Genomic DNA, 15,698 nt, shown 5'->3' with positions numbered 1-15,698 from the left:
TGAAATTACAAAGACTAAAATAGACACATTCAGATGTTGTTGTTAGGTATCTGGGACAGGAAAATTTTCAAACCCTAAAACTATTGGACACAGACAAGGTTGTGATGTGATGGTGCGGTGGAACATTCATGACGATGGTCTCTCAAATGTGGTTTAAAAAAAGAAACTTGTTTGTGTCCATTTCCCTTCTTCAACCATTGTATAGATCTTACTGATAAGTAACAACATGTAGTTACAACATTTAACCATAAAAACAAGTCGTTATAAAATCAACCAAAATGGTATATGGATATATCTGCAAGCTAGAAATTAGAAATACGAACGAATAATTATTGTTTTTATAGCAAAAAGTTGTTTGGAGAATTAAAATAGACATAGCTCAGCTAAAATTTACAAAATTAATTGAATCAATATATTTTTAAGACAAAATACTAAACTGATTTAAAACAACTATTAAAAATAGATATTAGTAGTTCTACTATATAAATTACCAACATTAACCTAACATCGCTCATCAAATTATCTTATTTACAATTTTAAAAGAAGAAAGTGCAACATTTTCTTAGAAATAACTAAAGTCATACGTCATGGGAATTCACAAAAAATCAAGTGTTTTCATAACCATAATTATGATTATGGTAGTGTTTTCAGCACACATTTCTCATTCAATCAATGTAGAAAGGTGTATCAAAGATTGCATTCCAAATCAGTGCATGAAAGTAATTAAAAACCCTGATCTAAACATATGTAAAGAAGCTTGCGAGAAGTTTTGCAATAGACAACCAAACGTCCAAATGATTGTTCCTCCAGAAGGCGATGGCGGTGTTTTTGGTAGATTAAAATGCCTTTATTATAAAAATTGCCGTTGATTCAAATTATGAATATTATACGTTTTCGTGTATTCTCTATAAAAAATGTATGTTTGTATCTATTTTATTATGTACCAATATATTACTAACTTGTTTATTGTCTTTGTCAAAAAAAAAATATATATTTTTCTTTCCAGCTGCTACAAAATTTATAAAGTTATTGTATACAGTTCTAAACAATCAAATTACTTATATTAACAAACAATAAAAATCAAACTGAATTAGATATCACAAAATGAATTACAATTATTGAAAGACTAATAGAAAACACGGATATACAAAATGTATTAATAAAGTGACGTAATTATTAAAAAATTTAGCTCAAAAAAATGTGACATGATTTAATTTGTTAATGTGGCTACTATAAGGAGATAAGCACAAAACAGAGAAAGAATGACACATGAAAAACCACCAAAGGTAAAAGAGATGATAGCGCATCATGTTTAACGTGTTAAAAAAAATAGGTAACCTAGGAGCTCTGGCGGCGACAATGGCGACACCTTCTTGAGATCATCATCTCAACGCATCGATCCACTCCTAGGTGGCCGATTAAGCATCATCAGATTGATCTTTGTCATCTGATTAAGGGTACGGCATATATTCTCCCGCATTTGCACTTTCTTCATCACCAAGTTTTCATTCTCATCAAAGGTTCTCTTGGATGATCTTGGTTCTTCACCGATATTGACGTTTCTAAGCGGTTTCCAGATCGTGATCTTCATCGAGATTGCAGTTTCATTCACCGTTTCTGAGCGGTATCCAGATCGTAATATTGCACCACCACTCCTAACGATCCTGCTCATAACGTTCCTGCTCGTAACGATCCTTGTCGTAACGATCACTGGAGATCTCTTCGCGTTTACGTCCTAGCGACCTGATCACTACGACCGTCACATGGGGTCCTCTTATAGGAACCGCTCTACTCACATAGCGGATATTAAGGGGAAAGGAATACTTTACGAGGATGATGATGAACCAATTAAACTGACTAGTCAGAATGATCCGACAATCCTTGATGAATTCAGCTTGTCATTGATTGGAAAGATCCTTAATCCAAAGAAACAAAACGTCGAGAAACTACTACAGAAAATGCCATCGCATTGGGGGTTAGCTGACCGCATCACGGCTAATGATTTGGGTAATGGAAAGTTTCTTTTTAACTTTACCACAGAAGAAGATCTTCAATCGGTTCTGTGTCAAGGACCGTTCCACTTCAACTTTTGCATGGTGGTGCTGGTCCGATGGGAGCCCATTGTCCACGACGATTATCCATAGATAATCCCTTTTTGGGTTCGTCTGATAGGGATCCCTCTACACTTATGGACTGATCAGAATCTGAGGAACATAGGTTCTAGATTGGGACATATCGACAAAGTGGAACACACCGAGGGCCGTATGCTTATCGATGTGGATACCCGTAGACCTCTGAAGTTCACGCGTAAGGCTGAGTCGCCGGAAGGGGATGAGGTCACGCTGGAGATCAAGTACGAAATGTTGTTCAAACATTGCTAAACCTGCGGTATGTGAACGCATGAAAAGGAGTATTGCCCGTCTTTGGAGGTCAGGAAACAACCTAAGATAGAGCGGCAAGATGTGTTCGCTAGAGTGCAAGTCCCTTCGGACCAAAGGAACAATCAACCAAAGCCGCAGCCTCGTTACCGTGTGGAGTTAAGTCACGACAGATACAACCCATCCCGTAGCTCCAGATATGATAGCGATAGGAAGCTTGAGGAAAGTAACTATCGGAACTCTCATTCGGATCGAATCATACGCAGACGGGATGATCATTCAAGGAGTAATAGATATGGTGGATCACGTGTGGGTACAGGTCCATATGACCGCAAACCTGCGCTAACCTGGAGACAGAAATCATTAGGTGAGAAAACAGGGTATCGAGGGGAACTAGCTACTCATAGCCGCGAAAGTGTTCCATATGAACAACCTGTGGTCTCGAGAAGCGATGGCAAAACTGATGAAAAGCGATCACCAGTGATTACGGTGACTAGGAGGCTGGCCAGTACCATTGTTACTCCATCTCGGGCTGACCATCCTATGGAAGAAAATGTAACCAAACGTGTTAAGGAATCTACTCGATCTCTAACTTTTGCTGCCTTAAGCGATCAAGAGCTGCAAGATGGAGTTGGGGATGGCCAGATCATTGGTGCCTTGAGTGACATGGAGATTGCTGATCAGCACGATGGAGAGATGATGGACTGCGGCGTGAGAAATGATGATCTTTTAGGCCTCGAGCTTACGGAGATGGAGGATTCGAGTTCGCGTCGAGCTTCGCTCAAGGAAGCAAAAAGATCGGCTGATAAATCGACCCGAAGTAAGAGACAAAGCGCAAAAACAAATGTCTCTTTGGGCATTTCGAGCAGAAAATTTGAGATTCTTCGTTGGGGATCTCCGCGGAAGCGTTCGTCTTCTTCTCATGCTGATGCAGGAAAATCTAGGCGCCACCACCAAAGTTCAAAAAAGCTTAGGGGTGGTTCGTCAACAAGTGAAGGATTGATGGGTTCCAAAAACTCATCCCACGGTCAGATATGAAGACACTCAGTTGGAACTGTCGAGGGATTGGAAACGACCTCACAGTTCGACGCCTTACAGAGATGTGTCAGAAGCATCGCCCAGGACTTGTGTTTCTTTCTGAGACGAAGAACAGAAGGATGTTGTTGCAAAACATTCAGGCCGACTTAGGATTTGATCATTTGTTTACTGTTGAGCCACTTGGACTCAGCGGAGGTTTAGCTTTATTTTTTATGGATGAACTTAGAGTTAATGTTTTATTTTCAAATAACCGTATGATTGACATTGCAGCAGTCATCGATGGAATAAAAGTCTATATGCCGTTTGTTTATGGGGATCTTGTACTAGAAAGACGGGAACAAGTTTGGGAACGTCTTACGCGTTTCTCAACAACACGAAATGGACCTTGGTTCATGATAGGAGACTTTAATGAAATCACAGGTCATAATGAGAAAGAAGGTGGGCGACAACGTCCTGATAGCTCATTCCTTCCATTTAAGCAGATGCTTAATGACTGTGGGATGTTAGAGTTTCCTTTTAAGGGGAATATGCTCTCCTGGGTAGGGAAGAGAGCAGGAGGAGCAATTGTTCGATGTCGTTTAGATAGAGCAGTGGGAAATGTAGATTGGCACGAACAGTTTCCTCACTCGACTGTGAAGTATATGAGGCTATGGGGATCGGATCATCGTCCGATCCTTGCAGACATACTCATAAAGCCAATAAGGAGATCGAAAAAGTTTAAGTTTGATAAGAGATGGCTGGATGATGACGAGCTAAGGCAAGTTATTCTTGATGGATGGAAATCTCCTGATCTTCCTCCTAATGCGACTATTATGGAACATATTTCCAGTTGCAGAAAAGCCTTGAGTGAATGGAGGAGACAACATAATGTGAACTCGGCCAAATTAGTGGAGGAGCTTAAGGAAAAAGTGGAGGGTCTGTATGCTGATGATAATGCAACAACTGAGGAAATTGCAGCAGCGTTGAAGGATCTCTCCGATGCTCTTAAAGCAGAAGAATTATTCTAGAAACATAAGAGTCGGGTGTTTTGGCTGAGGGAAGGGGACATAAATACAAAAAATTTTCATGCCTTAACAAAGCAAAGGAGAGCGATGAATAAGATTACATAGCTCCTAGACGCGAATGGAGCCATAGTTGAGGACGAAGAAGGATTAGTAGCCATTGCTACTAGTTACTTTAGACAGATCTTTGAATCATCGGATCCAGAAGATATTGAAGACGCACTTTCTCAGGTTCCATCGACGATCACTGGAGATATGAACGACAACCTTACAGCTCCGGTCTCTGAATGGGAGATCAAACTAGCGCTCTTTGCTATGCATCCGGAAAAGGCCCCAGGTCCAGATGGGATGACGGCACTTTTCTATCAGAAATTTTGGGATATTGTAAAGGATGATTTAACTCTTATGGTTAATAAATTCCTTTTCGAGGGGACGATGGCGAATGGACTGAATGATACAAATATATGTCTTATCCCGAAAACAACAAGGCCCAGCCCATTTTAGACCCATCAGATTATGTAACGTCAGTTACAAGATAATCTCTAAGGTTTTATGCCAGAGATTAAAGAGAGTGCTACCAGGACTGATATCGGAGACTCAGGCAGCCTTTGTTGCTGGGAGACAGATCTCAGATAACATTATGATTGCTCAGGAGATGTTCCACGCTCTTAGAACTAAACCTAGTGGACGTAGTAAAAGGATGGCTATCAAGACAGACATGAGTAAGGCATATGATAGGATGGAATGGCCCTTTATTGAAGCTGTCATGCGCAAAATGGGGTTCTCAGAGAAATGGATTGCCTGGATAATGCGTTGTATTACGTCGGTGAAATATAAGGTCCTTATCAATGGTGAGCCAAGAGGAAATATTGTTCCAGGGAGAGGATTACGTCAAGGGGATCTTTTGTCTCCTTTCATTTTTATTCTATGCACGGAATCGCTCGTTAGTCTTCTCAATCATGCAGAGAACCAAGGGAAGATAACAGGGATGCGCGTTACACGCGCGTGCCCATCGGTATCCCACATTCTCTTTGCTGATGATAGCCTTTTCTTCTGTAAGGCGGAGCCCCGTGAATGTGAAGAAGTAATGAAAGTAGTCAGGAAATATGGCAAAGCGTCTGGACAATGTATTAATTTTGATAAATCTTCCTTACTCTTTGGTAAGCGGATTAATGCGGCTACTAGATAACAGCTTAAAGATGTGCTTGGAATACAGAATGAAGGAGGAATGGGAACTTACCTTGGTATCCCATAAGACATAAGTGGATCTAAGTGCAAACTCTTTGCATTTCTGAAAGATAAGTTGATGCATAGAGTGAATGGATGGACAGGCAGATGGCTCTCAAAAGGTGGTAAGGAAGTGTTGATTAAATCCATTTTGCTTGCTCTACCGACGTACGTTATGTCTACTTTTCTGCTCCCACTAGAGATTTGTGAAAACCTTGCTAGTGCCATTGCACAGTTCTGGTGGAGTTCAAATCCACCAAAGAGAGGGATACACTGGGCGAAGTGGGAGAAAGTTTGTTTACCAAGGGAGGAGGGTGGAATTGGTTTCCGTATGATCCATGAGTTCAATCTGGCCCTGTTGGCGAAACAATTATGGAGGCTACTTCAGTTCCCTGATTCTCTAATTGCACGGGTATTGAAGGGAAGATACTATAGATTGAGTTCTCCACTAAGAGTGAATACTGCTCCCAACCCATCCTATGTGTGGACGAGCATTATTGCAGCCAGGAAATTGTTACTATTAGGGATCAGACAGAAAATACATTCAGGATATGAAGTCAAGGTGTGGGAAGATCCGTGGATTCCAACGACCCCCGCGAGACCAGCTAACTCCATAGCGCCAGCCATGCACCCTAATATGAGAGCCAGTGATCTTATTGATCAAGCATCGAAGGAGTGGAATATTGGTCTATTGGAGAATTATGTCATCCCTGAGGACATACCTCTCGTAAGGAGTTTAGCCATAAGCTCGACTCATCGTCGAGATACTTTCTGCTAGAACTACACAAAGAATGGCCAATACACGGTTAAATCTGGTTATTGGGTGGCACAAAATGTATTAAAACCAGCAGCAGAGAAAGAAGTTATAGAGCCAAGCATCACAAAGCTCCAAGCCTTTGCTTGGAAGGTAAAGGCGCCAAAGAAGATATGTCATCTTATATGGCAATTGTTGACTGGTCATGTGGCAGTAACGAGGAACTTAACAAGACGCAATATGAGGTGTGACAATTACTGTCCAAGATGCGGAGAATTAGAGGAAACTGTGACCCATGCATTTTTTGAATGTCCGCCAGCTATTCAAGTTTGGTCATTATCATCGATTCCAACAAGCCCTGATATATTTCCGGTATCAAGTGTCTATACAAATATGGATTATCTGTTTTGTAAGAAAAATAGCATCATCGAGCCAGAACGAGACAGAGATCCTTATCCCTGGATACTATGGTATATTTGGAAGGCTAGAAATGACAAACTCTTCAGAGGAATAGATAGAGATCCATTGGAGCTAGTTCGACACGCAGAGAGTGAATGTCAAGCATGGTTTGATGCTAACGAAGCGGTACAACCAGTGTTACAACCAGTGGTTCAAGCTAATATCCCTGAGATAGCCCAAGTCATACGTTTGGGTAATATATGCTTGCTAGATGGATCTTACTGGGGTGGGCGATGGAAAATATGCTTCAACATTCAAGATGCCAGAGCTTTGGGACAGACTGCAAGGAGCTGATTGCAATGATAAAGGACCCTCAAGATTGGCCAAGCTTTGCGACAGAATTGGAGAGAATAGAGACATTACAGATATGCTTCCCGGAGTTCAGCATCATTCATGTTCCACGGGCGCGTAATCAGATTTCAGATTTTTTAGCTAAGACTGCAAGATCCTTCCATAGGGAGTTACTTTTTATTGGTTGTTCTATTCCGGTTTGGTTACCCAGACCAGCTCAAGTTTGATTAATAGAATGGCCTTTTGACGTCAAAAAAAAAAAAAAGGAGATAAGCACATTAAAATCACAGTAAGGACAGAAAATAAGTGTTGATCCAAAAAGTGTTGTCCAAGATTAAAAAAAAAGACCGTTAACCAAGTGAGAATATTACGATCCCGCAAAATGATTGCCTGATATTTTTTTTTTCATTCTTTAAGCTATCAATTTTGTCAAAAAAATATTGTACATTGGCAAATTTGAAAAGTAGTATGGAATTCTATAAATCCTAAAGTTAAGGATAGATAAGACTTATTGTAGGGTCGCAAAAATCATGATTGAAAATTATATAACAAATAACTGGAAACTACAATATTGACATATAAAACGTTTACAAAATCTTAAGAAAATAGAAGAAATCACAGAATCTCAGATTGGATCTCTTTCTTTAACTGAATAAATCCTCTGTAATGTATGACAGATCTATGCGATTTTTCAATCCCAAAATATATTTGTGATGAGACAGGTTCACAATATACAAAAAATAATATATGAACTTAAAAAAATAATATACTCTCGAGACTTACGCTAAGAAGAACACTTGGCTAAAAATGCAAAAAAACAAATTCCAGGAAAAACCCAAGTGTTCTTCTTAGTGTAAGTTTGGGGAGTATATTATTTTGTTAAGTTGATATATTATGTTTCGGATATTACGAACCTATCTCATGGTAAATATATCTTGAGATTGAAAAATCGCATAGATCTGTCATACATTACAAATGATTTTTTGAGTTAAAGAAAGAGATAAAATCTCGATTCTGTTTACAATTTTGTAAACGTTTTAATATATCAATTAATATTGTAGTTTCCAATTATTTTGTTATATAATTTTCAATCACGATTTTGCGCCCCTACTACTTTTCAAATTTGACAATGTACAATATTTTTTGACAAAAATGATAGCTTAAAGGATGAAAAAAATATCAGTCTATCAATTTACGGGATCGTAATATTCTCACTTGGTCAACAGTCTTTTTTTTTTCTTGGACAACACTTTTTGGATCAACACTTGTGTTCTGCCCTTACTGTGATTTTAATGTTCTTATCTCCTTATATTAGCAACATTATTAACAAATTAAATCATGTCACATTTTTTTGAGCTAAATTTTTGTTAATAATTATGTCACTTTATTAATAGATTTTGTATGTCCATGTTTTCTATTAGTCTTTCAATAATTGTAATTCATTTTGTGATATCTAATTCAGTTTGATTTTTATTGTTTGTTAATATAAGTAATTTGATTGTTTAAAAATGTATACAATAACTTTATAAATTTTATAGCAGCTGGAAAGAAAATATATATATATATATATATATATATATTATTTGACAAAGACAATAAACAAGTTAGTAATATATCGGTACATAATAAAAAAGATACAAACATACATTTTTTATAGAGAATACACGAAAACGTATAATATTCATAATTTGAATCAACGGCAATTTTTATAATAAAGGCATTTTAATCTACCAAAAACACCGACATCGCCTTCTGGAGGAACAATCATTTGGACGTTTGGTTGTCTATTGCAAAACTTCTCGCAAGCTTCTTTACATATGTTTAGATCAGGGTTTTTAATTACTTTCATGCACTGATTTGGAATGCAATCTTTGATACACCTTTCTACATTGATTGAATGAGAAATGTGTGCTGAAAACACTACCATAATCATAATTATGGTTATGAAAACACTTGATTTTTTGTGAATTCCCATGACGTATGTATTTAGTTATCACAAATTCTAAGAAAATGTTGCACTTTCTTCTTTTAAAATTATAAATAAGATAATTTGATGAGTGATGTTAGGTTAATGTTGGTAATTTATATAGTAGAACTAAGAATATCTATTTTTAATAGTTGTTTTAAATCAGTTTATTATTTTGTCTTAAAAATATATTGAATCAATTAATTTTGTAAATTTTAGCTGAGCTCTGTCTATTTTAATTCCCCAAACAAATTTTTGCTATCATAACAATAATTATTCGTTCGTATTGCTAATTTATAGCTTGCAGATATATCCATATACCATTTTGGTTTTTTTTGTAACGATTTGTTTTTATGGTTAAATGTTGTAACTGCATGTTGTTACCAATGTTTATTTGTAACAACATGTAGATCAGTAAGATATATGGAGTGGTTCAAAAGGGTAAAATGCACTAATTTGGGAAGGTTTCGCAGTGTCATAATCGTAAAAGTGATTACAAGGTTTTTTTTGGTGATATGATTGTAATTTCACTACTCTTTTGGTTTAGTTTTGCATTTGCTTGAATTTAGGGTATAATTTTGCATTTAAATTCAAGTTTTATGTCATTTTTGGCAGATTTCCCTTGATTTTTATGAGGTTTTAGATGATTTTATATGAATTGGAAAGTTTAATATGATTTTTGTTAGACTACTTTAGAATCTTGACTAAAACAATGAGATTTAGATTTTATTTTTTTTATTTTTTTCTAAAAGGTCTTTAGGATTTTATTTCTGTAACTTAAAAAACTTTATCTAAACACTTTAAATCACTTGAAAATTTTAAAAACACACTACTTAAACTATTTTCACAAACAATGGATTTCAGAATAATTTATGAAATGTCAAAATCAATAACAGTAAAATTTAAATGAGTATTTCAAATTCTTGTTAGAAGAACAGTGAATTTGTCCTTAGTGAAGAAGGAAACGAGACGGTTGTACCGTAAAGGGGTTACCGTCAATGGCAAAGACAGAAATTGATTTCTTTTTTTGTCAGCAAAATAAACATACTCATATATAATCTGCAAACCAAACTGATAACTCTGCATCCATATGGACAACAAACAACGGTTGCTTTCGTGCACTGTCTGTGAGACTGTCCGCCCTTGAATTCTGCATTTGTGGTATATGAATGAGCTCTGAGCTGTTAAAACTTCTCTTCAAAATCTTTATGTCTTCCAAATAACTTGCAAAGGTTGACCATTCTTTTAGTTCTGGAACCATCTATACCAACTGAGAACAATCTGTTGCAAATGTAAAGTAAACTGTCTTAGATCTCTCATGCATTCCATTGCCCAAATGAAAGTATTTATCTCCGAGTGAAGTGGCGACTGACTCGTTCTTATATTTCTCGCTTCCATTAAACCATCAAAACTTTCCAGTGTGCTATATCAAGGCAGAGACTGATTAAATGGGAATAGATAGATATAGTAGACACTTACAAATCACTTAAAATTCTATTCTAAGTTGAATACATCCCTTTTAATTACATTGCTTGTTTGCATTTAATGAATTTAAAATTTTGGCTTAATTATTTAATCATTAATTAATTTTGTTTTACGGAATATAAAATTTATTTTATAAGATAAATATATATTTTTAAAATTTTTTGAAAATAATAAATTAGTAAAATGAATATGTTTTATTTAACTTTTCTTTTATTTTTAATAAATCTGTGTTGGTTTACATGTGCCATTCATATCAAAACATTTAGCTAAGACTATATCTACAAGGGTTACAAATATTTAACAACCTATTATATATATTTTTAACATTCCACATCATATTCTCTCTTTCGCATATTAATTCAACATTCATTCAATTTTTATATCTACAATAATTGTGTTTAATAAAATCGAACACATTATCCCACAATTTTATCATATATTTTATATACATTTACAATAACAGAAAATTGAAAATACTTTTAAATATCCTAAACAACTACAACTTAAATAAATTTATATTGTTGGCAATCATCGAGATTTAAATGATTCTAAAAATAATTAACAGAATTTTAGGTGTTAATTTAATTAACATTTTAATTCATTTCACATATTTAATTAAATAAATAAGTATTTTTATTGAAAACAATATTATTATTATAATAATAAGTATGTTTGTCAAAATCAAATGAACCAAGTCTCTATTTATAAAGTACAAAAAAATATAAATTTAGGTATTATATTTTTCTTAAAGATATATAATTTAGTATAAGATAATTGATGTGAAAAAAATTGGGATAAAATTAATCTTAACTATTTTATCAACCAATAAAATATTCACACTTGCACCTATTATTTTTTTCTCTTAAAAATAATTAGTAGTCTACCTTTACTTTCTTTTTGGTCGCATGAGAAATAACATTGTTTTGTTTTTTTATGTTAAAACAACTCAGTTATATAAACCTCATTTTCTATTCATTCAACCTGTTATTCAACAAGTAAGCCGCACCATTTTCTAAAATCTTTCAGTGCCTTCATTTTTTATGTTCAACCGCTGAAATTATTTTTCGACACATCCATTGTGTATGGTCTAATGTGGCAGATGATATAGAAGCATGTATTTATGCTTATGTATATTTCACCAAAAAATTGTATAAAATATATTTGAATTTTACAAATGTCAGCCATAATATGTGTGATCTTACTGGCTCGAGTTTTGTCTGACCTGAGACCATAAAGCGAGAAATTGAAACTTAACAATAATTAAAATCATCTAAATTTCATACAAGCAACTCTTATAGGCGATAAGGCTCCGAAACCCTTATCTCCGCCGTCGGTCGGCCTCACGCCGTTCCAACGAGAACCCTCCTCCCCTCTGCTCACTCTCTACTTGAATGCCTCCTAAAAAGAAACGTCGCAACGCTCTTCAGGGCTCCACCAAGATGGCACACCTTCAAGGTGCATCTAAGCCCGCTACCTCTGTTCGTTCTCTTTTGATGCAACATCATCATTGGCGCCAACATGAGGCATTTGAATCATAACTCCTTTAGCTTATACGTTTTGGGTTTTTGGCTTTATTTCCTTTATCATAAACTTCCTTTTTTACGTAAGTCTTATGTTTCCCTTTTCTATTAGGGTTTGTCTAATAGAAGAGCTATATAAACGCAGCTAAAGCTGAGATACTAGATATGTTTGATTTTATAATAAGAAGAGCTTTGCTTTTATCGCTTATCTAGATTCGATTAAATTCATCAAAACAGGAAGTTGGTCTCAAGAAGCTATCGAAAGAAACTCTTGATCGATCCAAGAACAGGTCTCGAAGAACCCTAAATTCTTAGATCGACCGTTCACCCATTCGTACGCTGTGTCAGGTTGGTATCAGAGCTCTGCTACGCTCCGACACTTTCTCAACCACTACGATGGTTCATAAAACTCGTTCTCAGCAATACGCTGATGACGATCTACCCACATCCCAACAAGCCGTCAACGACCTTCAGGCTCAAGTCACGGCCCTCGTGGACGCTGTAGCCACCCTTACAACACAAAACGCCACCCTCGCGATTCGCCCTCGCCGTAATAACCGAACCAGTATCCCCGCGGACTCTGAGGAAGAGACGACAATCCTTTTGCGCCGCTACAACAAGCTCGTCGTCACCGCAACATCAATAACAACTCTGATTCCGATGAAGAACACGACGGCAGAGCATGGAAGTATAGCTTTAAAATCGAGTTCCCGGAGTTTAAGGGCTCCACAAACGCAGAAGAATTACTCGACTGGTTTGTCACCATCGAAGAAATCCTCGAGTTCAAGGAAGTCCCGCTCGACAAATGTGTCCCTCTCCTTGCAATAAGTTTTCGCGATCGTGCAGCCGCCTGGTGGACACAGAGCAAAACAGCTCGCGCTCGCTTTGGCAAACCAAAAATCTCCACATGGGACAAGCTTAAACGCGAGATGCAAAAAAAATTTTGCCCTACAACTATGATCAATTGATGTTTCAGAAATTGCAGAATCTTCGACAGGGCAGTCGCACTGTTGATGAATACGCAACAGAATTCTTTAAGATGATCAATAGGGTGGAGGTTCGAGATTCTGAAGAGCAACTTGTCATGCGGTTTATTGGAGGACTCCGTCAACAAATACAGTTTACTCTGAACCTATTCCGACCACAATCCATCTATGAAGCCCATCAACAGGCCATAACTATAGAAAATCAGTCTCGTGCTGGTTCTCAGCCTTGGGGTACTTCACGACAAAACCGAACAACAGCAGCTTCGACAACCACACCTACCCCGGACACCACTTTTAACAAAACAGAAACAGCGATTGTGCCTGAAACCACCACGCAACAACAACGCCATGGCGGCCTACATTGCTTCTCTTGTGGCGAACTTGGCCATCGTCAGTCTGCCTGTCCTTCACGAACTCGTCGCGGTCTCCTCATTGAAGAAGCAGACGATGATCCAGCTCCTATCTACGATGAGGAACCTACTGAAGAAGAAGAAGAAGTCTATCCTGATAATGGACAGCTTCTTGTTCTACGTCGATCATGTCTTGCACCTCGCTCAGACATGGAATTTCCACAATGCAAGAGGTTGTTCCAATCTCGATGTACAATTAATGGTAAGGTCTGCACATTTGTTATTTACTCAGGTAGTACTGAGAACGTCATTGCTGCTGATGCCGTTCAGAAGCTTGACCTGAAAGATGAACCGCACCGGTCTCCTTATAAACTTGCTTGGCTACAACAAGATCATGACCTTATCATCACTCGACGTGTTCTCGTATCATTCTCTGTTGGCTCGACTTACCAAGATGAAGTTTACTGTGACATAGCGCCTATGGATGCTTGTCACCTCCTTCTCGGACGACCATGGGAATATGACAGACGCGTTATTCATGACGGCTTTCTCAACACATACACCTTTACTTTTGCAAACCGCAAACTTGTGTTGAAACCTACACCTGAAACCATTACCTTCCCATCACCTAAGCCGGTCATGTTCCTCCACAGAAAGCCATTTATCGACGCCATGCATGACGCAGACATGGTTCTGGTTCTTGTTACCAAACCAGTAGCCACTCAGCAATTGCCGCAAGTTCCGGAAGCCTTTAAAACAGTCCTCTGAGACTTCGCCGACATTTTCCCACAAGATCTACCTGAAGGCCTTCCACCACTATGGGACATCCAGCATCGCATCAATCTCCTTCCAGACGCAGCATTACGAAATCGTTCCCACTACCGTATGAGCCCAAGCGAACACGAAGAGCTGCAACGGCAAGTGGAGGAGCTCGTGGCAAAAGGATTTCTTCGTGAGAGTCTCTCTCCCTGTGCGGTTCCTGCCTTGCTCATTCCTAAGAAGGACGGTTCTTGGAGAATGTGTGTTGACAGTAGAGCTATCAACAAAATTACAATCCGTTACCGTTTTCCGATTCCACGTCTTGACGACCTACTGGATCAGATCGGCAAGGCAACTATATTCTCTAAGCTTGATTTGAAAATTGGATATCATCAGATACGAATCAATCCTGGTGATGAATGGAAAACAGCTTTCAAGACTCGCGAAGGATTATTTGGATGGCTTGTCATGCCTTTCGGCCTCTCTAATGCTCCCAGTACTTTTATGCGTATTATGAATCAAGCATTGCGTCCTTTCATCGGGAAATTCGTCGTAGTTTACTTCGATGATATTTTGATCTTTAGCACGTCACTGGAGGAACACGTGCGCCACCTTTCAGACGTTCTCACAGTATTATGTCGGGATAAGCTCTATGCTACCTTGAAGAAGTGCAAATTTGGCTCCTCTAAAGTACACTTCCTTGGCTATATTGTTTCGGCCCAGGGACTTGCTGTTGATCCTGCCAAGATCTCTGCGTTACAGTCAAGGCCATCACCGACCACGATCACCGCGGTTCGCAGCTTTCACGGTCTTGCCTCCTTCTATAGGCGCTTTGTATCACAGTTTAGTAGTCTTATGGCACCTATTACTGACTGCATACGCGATGGACACTTTGTCTGGACTCCGGAAGCTGCTCAGGCCTTTCTGGTCATTAAAGACAAACTCTGCTCTGCCCCAGTCCTTGCTCTCCCGGACTTCTCCTTGGTGTTTGAGCTACATTGCGATGCCTCAAAGACCGGCATCGGCGCTGTTTTGAGACAAAAAGGCCGTCTCATTGCCTTCTACAGCGAGAAATTAGCTGGTGCACGTTTTCGTTACAGCACCTACGACATCGAGTTTTATGCAATCGTACAAGCCATCAAACATTGGCGGCAATATTTGTTTCATAAAGAATTCGTTCTTTATACCGACCATGATGCATTGAAACATCTAAGCAGCCAAGGGAAAGTTTCGTCGCGCCACGCATCTTAGATAGCATACCTTCAAAAATTTACATTTGTCATCAAGCATACTTCGGGGGCTTCAAACAGAGTTGCCGATGCCTTAAGTCGCAGGCATTCTGTTCTTACGGTTCTTCACACATCAGTTCCCGGCTTCGCCACATTTGCAGATCTTTATCCTAGTGATCCGTTCTTTGGTAACATCTTTGCAACTTTGTAATCAGGCACACCACTTGTGGACTACACCTTGCACGAAGGGTTTCT

General features: G+C 38.1%; 1 protein-coding gene across 1 annotated transcript; it reads left to right on the top strand.

The window, feature by feature from the left end:
* The first annotated feature begins 13,086 nt into the window (after positions 1 to 13,086).
* On the top strand, positions 13,087 to 14,223 carry LOC106302851. Its single transcript, XM_013739259.1, has one exon. The coding sequence runs from the start codon at positions 13,087 to 13,089 to the stop codon at positions 14,221 to 14,223; it is 1,137 nt and encodes a 378-aa protein (XP_013594713.1).
* The last annotated feature ends 1,475 nt before the right edge of the window (positions 14,224 to 15,698 follow it).

Source organism: Brassica oleracea, chromosome C7, assembly GCF_000695525.1.
Source record: "Brassica oleracea var. oleracea cultivar TO1000 chromosome C7, BOL, whole genome shotgun sequence".
Lineage (NCBI taxonomy): Eukaryota > Viridiplantae > Streptophyta > Magnoliopsida > Brassicales > Brassicaceae > Brassica > Brassica oleracea.
This window is presented reverse-complemented; position numbering and strand designations above follow the sequence as displayed.